Source organism: Microtus ochrogaster, chromosome 4 (assembly GCF_000317375.1).
Source record: "Microtus ochrogaster isolate Prairie Vole_2 chromosome 4, MicOch1.0, whole genome shotgun sequence".
NCBI lineage: Eukaryota > Metazoa > Chordata > Mammalia > Rodentia > Cricetidae > Microtus > Microtus ochrogaster.
Window position 1 is genome coordinate 80,350,253 of NC_022011.1, and position 3,282 is coordinate 80,353,534.

The following is a 3,282-nucleotide window of genomic DNA, read 5'->3' on the forward strand; positions in this document are numbered from 1 at the left end:
GAGTGTCCCGAGCAACCCAAGCGCGAGTCTCCAGGCGGCAAGGCCCCCTTTGATCAGGAAAATCCAATTATTTGTGTATATACATTTCCCACATAGTGATTACTTCATTAATTGTCCCGCCTTTATCTCCTCCCTTCCCATCCCCCCTAATAATCAGTTCTTTTATCCAGACCAACAAACACACCATAGGAGCTTTGTGGATTCAAAGGATTTGCTTTCGCTTCTGAAAGAGCCGCTATTCTTTGATGATTGGGTAGCGGCAAACTTCAAAGCCATAAATCTTTCCTCTGACTGGCTGGCGGCCCAGCAAAGCCCTTATCAAATTCTTGGAGGTGATCCTGAAGCGCTCAGAACGCGCGCGGGGCGAGCGAGCGGGGCGCGGGCGGGCGGGGAGGACTCGGAGGCACGCTGGGCGGCCGATCGTCCTCGCCTTCGGGTGTCCATGCCTCGGTGGCCGCGTCCCATTCCACAACGAGCGGCCTTCAAGCAGTAGCCATGGCCGCTGTGGCCGTCCTCCGGAACGACTCTCTGCAGGCCTTCCTCCAGGTCAGGGCCGGGCCCGGAGAGGGCGGGAGCAGGTGGGAATCTGTAGTCCGGATCTGTGAGGGTACTCTGAGCACCTTGAATCTCAAAAAGACCTCCCCCTTAAAGGTGCGGCTGGAGTCAGACCTAGGCGCGCTCATGCCAACGTGACAACCAAGCTGGTGTGTGTATATGTGGCCTATCGGGAGAGATGCATGGATTTGGGGAGGAGGGTATGTGGATGTCAAAGTGGCAGAAAACTGGGCCTGAATTCACCTTGCCGGGCACTTCTGCTGACTTCAGCTTAGAACAGGCCAAAGAAGAACATAGTGGCTGCAAGGAAAAGAGCTCATAAAATGCTAGAGCAGATGGCCCCACAGCCCGGCTGAGGGTGTTTCCAGGCTCTTCCTGACCGGTCCGGTCCCTCTGTCTCTTTCTTTGCACCTACCTTAAAGGCTGATTGGCCTGTCTTTGAGCCCAGTAGTTTAGCAGAAAGCTACCGCGCATCGGGGGTTCAGGTAGCACAGGCGCTGAAAGTTTCCCAGGACCGCTGGGTGCGCGCGTGGGGTGCGGTGAGGTCTGGGGGAGGGATGGCCCGGCGGAGGAGGGGCAGGGGTATAATAGTGGGGGTGGCGGGCCTGCCCGGAGTCGGCGTTTGAAACGCTAACCTTTTGTCTCTTCCGCCCTCCCTTGCTGCTGCCTATGCAGGACCGCACCCCCAGCGCCTCTCCGGACCTAGGCAAGCACTCGCCCCTGGCTCTGCTGGCCGCCACCTGTAGCCGGATCGGCCAGCCTGGCACGGCTGCAGCCCCCGACTTCCTGCAGGTGCCCTACGACCCAGCTCTGGGCTCACCCTCCAGGCTTTTCCACCCTTGGACCGCCGATATGCCCGCTCACTCTCCAGGCGCCCTGCCTCCCCCGCACCCCAGCCTGGGGCTGACGCCACAAAAAACACACCTGCAGCCGTCCTTCGGGGCAGCTCACGAGCTCCCGCTCACGCCCCCCGCGGATCCCTCGTACCCTTACGAGTTCTCGCCGGTCAAGATGCTGCCCTCGAGCATGGCGGCACTGCCTGCCAGCTGCGCGCCCGCCTACGTACCCTACGCCACCCAGGCCGCTCTGCCTCCGGGCTACTCCAACCTGCTGCCCCCGCCACCACCTCCGCCTCCACCGCCCACCTGCCGCCAGCTATCCCCTGCACCAGCCCCGGACGACCTCCCCTGGTGGAGCATCCCGCAATCGGGTGCGGGGCCGGGAGGCTCTGGGGTTCCTGGAACTAGCCTCTCCAGCGCCTGTGCCGGGGCCCCCCACGCTCCCCGGTTCCCTGCCTCGGCTGCGGCTGCTGCAGCGGCTGCAGCTGCCCTGCAAAGGGGCCTAGTGTTGGGCCCGTCGGACTTCGCACAGTATCAGAGCCAGATCGCCGCGCTACTGCAGCAGACCAAGGCCCCCCTGGCGGCCACGGCCAGGAGGTGCCGCCGCTGCCGCTGCCCCAACTGCCAGGCGGCTGGCGGCGCCCCCGAGGCGGAGCCGGGCAAAAAGAAGCAACACGTGTGCCACGTGCCAGGCTGCGGCAAGGTGTATGGCAAGACGTCGCACCTGAAGGCGCACCTGCGCTGGCACACGGGCGAGCGGCCCTTCGTGTGCAACTGGCTCTTCTGCGGCAAGAGCTTCACGCGCTCAGACGAGCTGCAGCGGCACCTGCGGACTCACACGGGCGAGAAACGCTTCGCCTGTCCCGAATGCGGCAAACGCTTCATGCGCAGCGACCACCTCGCCAAGCATGTGAAGACGCACCAAAATAAGAAGCTCAAAGTTGCTGAGGCTGGGGTGAAGCGGGAGAACCCGCGGGACCTATGAGCTCACTCGGGCACCTCGGAAACCACTCCCGCCCAGGACATCCTACCCTGCACCTTTGCTGGCATGCCCGGAGCAGACCATCGAGGCAGCTGGCAGAGTGGAAACTTTAAAAACGAACTTTTAATTGTTCTCCTCCCAAAGCGTAGCCCTGCTGCTGTCCGGTCCTGAGTGGAGGACAGGCAAGAATGGGAACTGGATCATGGTTGAGAACCCTAAGTTACCCCCGGACAATTCCAAAGTCCGAGCCATCTCCTGCCTAGAAGATCTACACGCAGGGATTCCACCCAGGCCTGGTCTTGCTTGTAGGATTCTCTGCTGATGGAAAAAGGAAGGGCCTTAGGAGGTTCAAAACAGGGCCTGAGTTTTCACTAGGCCCGATTCGGGCTTTGTACAGGTTATTTAATAATAGCTTTGTTAAAGAGTAATTATAATTATAACATTAATAAATGTTTCTGTTGTTCTCAGCTCCACCCAGAGCTACAGCATGGTGTTTCTGTAAAGCGCTCAGCAGTTGCAGCGTGAAAATAAATACGTTCATTCCAGGGTCTCCTCAGGAAGACCCCCGCAGAGCTGGTCTCCTCTGATCTTTTCTTCTTCCTGGAGTCCTCACTGAGAGGTCAGGTTTCACCAGGGATTTGATGGTTCCTGTGTGCTGCTTGTGTCTAGGGAAGTCTTTGGTTTCTAAAGTTTGGGGAAAGTATGTACTGGGTGCTTGGGCAGTCGTAGGGCAGTCGATTTTCAGGTAAAGAGCCCAGGACAAGATTTGCCCCTCCCAGCTTAGGTTTCTGTGCAACTCCAGGACTTGATGTGGGGTTAGCTTTATAGGTCTGATACCCGCTGCACATAGAACGAGGCGATTTCCCTGCTGAATTGTTGCTACTTTGGGGACCGGAGGAAGGAGCT

General features: G+C 59.2%; 1 protein-coding gene across 1 annotated transcript; it reads left to right on the forward strand.

The window, feature by feature from the left end:
• The first annotated feature begins 494 nt into the window (after positions 1-494).
• Positions 495-2,379, forward strand: Sp5 (Sp5 transcription factor). The gene is made up of 2 exons (XM_005346536.3): positions 495-546; positions 1,231-2,379. The coding sequence occupies exons 1-2, from the start codon at positions 496-498 to the stop codon at positions 2,377-2,379; spliced, it is 1,200 nt and encodes a 399-aa protein (XP_005346593.1). The 5' UTR covers position 495.
• Positions 2,380-3,282: the final 903 nt, after the last annotated feature.

What these genes read in the sequence shown, in the direction of transcription:
- Sp5 (XM_005346536.3), top strand. Translation starts at nt 496, where the DNA reads ATGGCCGCTGTGGCCGTCCTCCGGAACGACTCTCTGCAGGCCTTCCTC. An exon ending in CTCTGCAGGCCTTCCTCCAG is followed by an intron (nt 547 to 1,230) that starts GTCAGGGCCGGG and finishes CTGCCTATGCAG; the next exon opens with GACCGCACCCCCAGCGCCTC.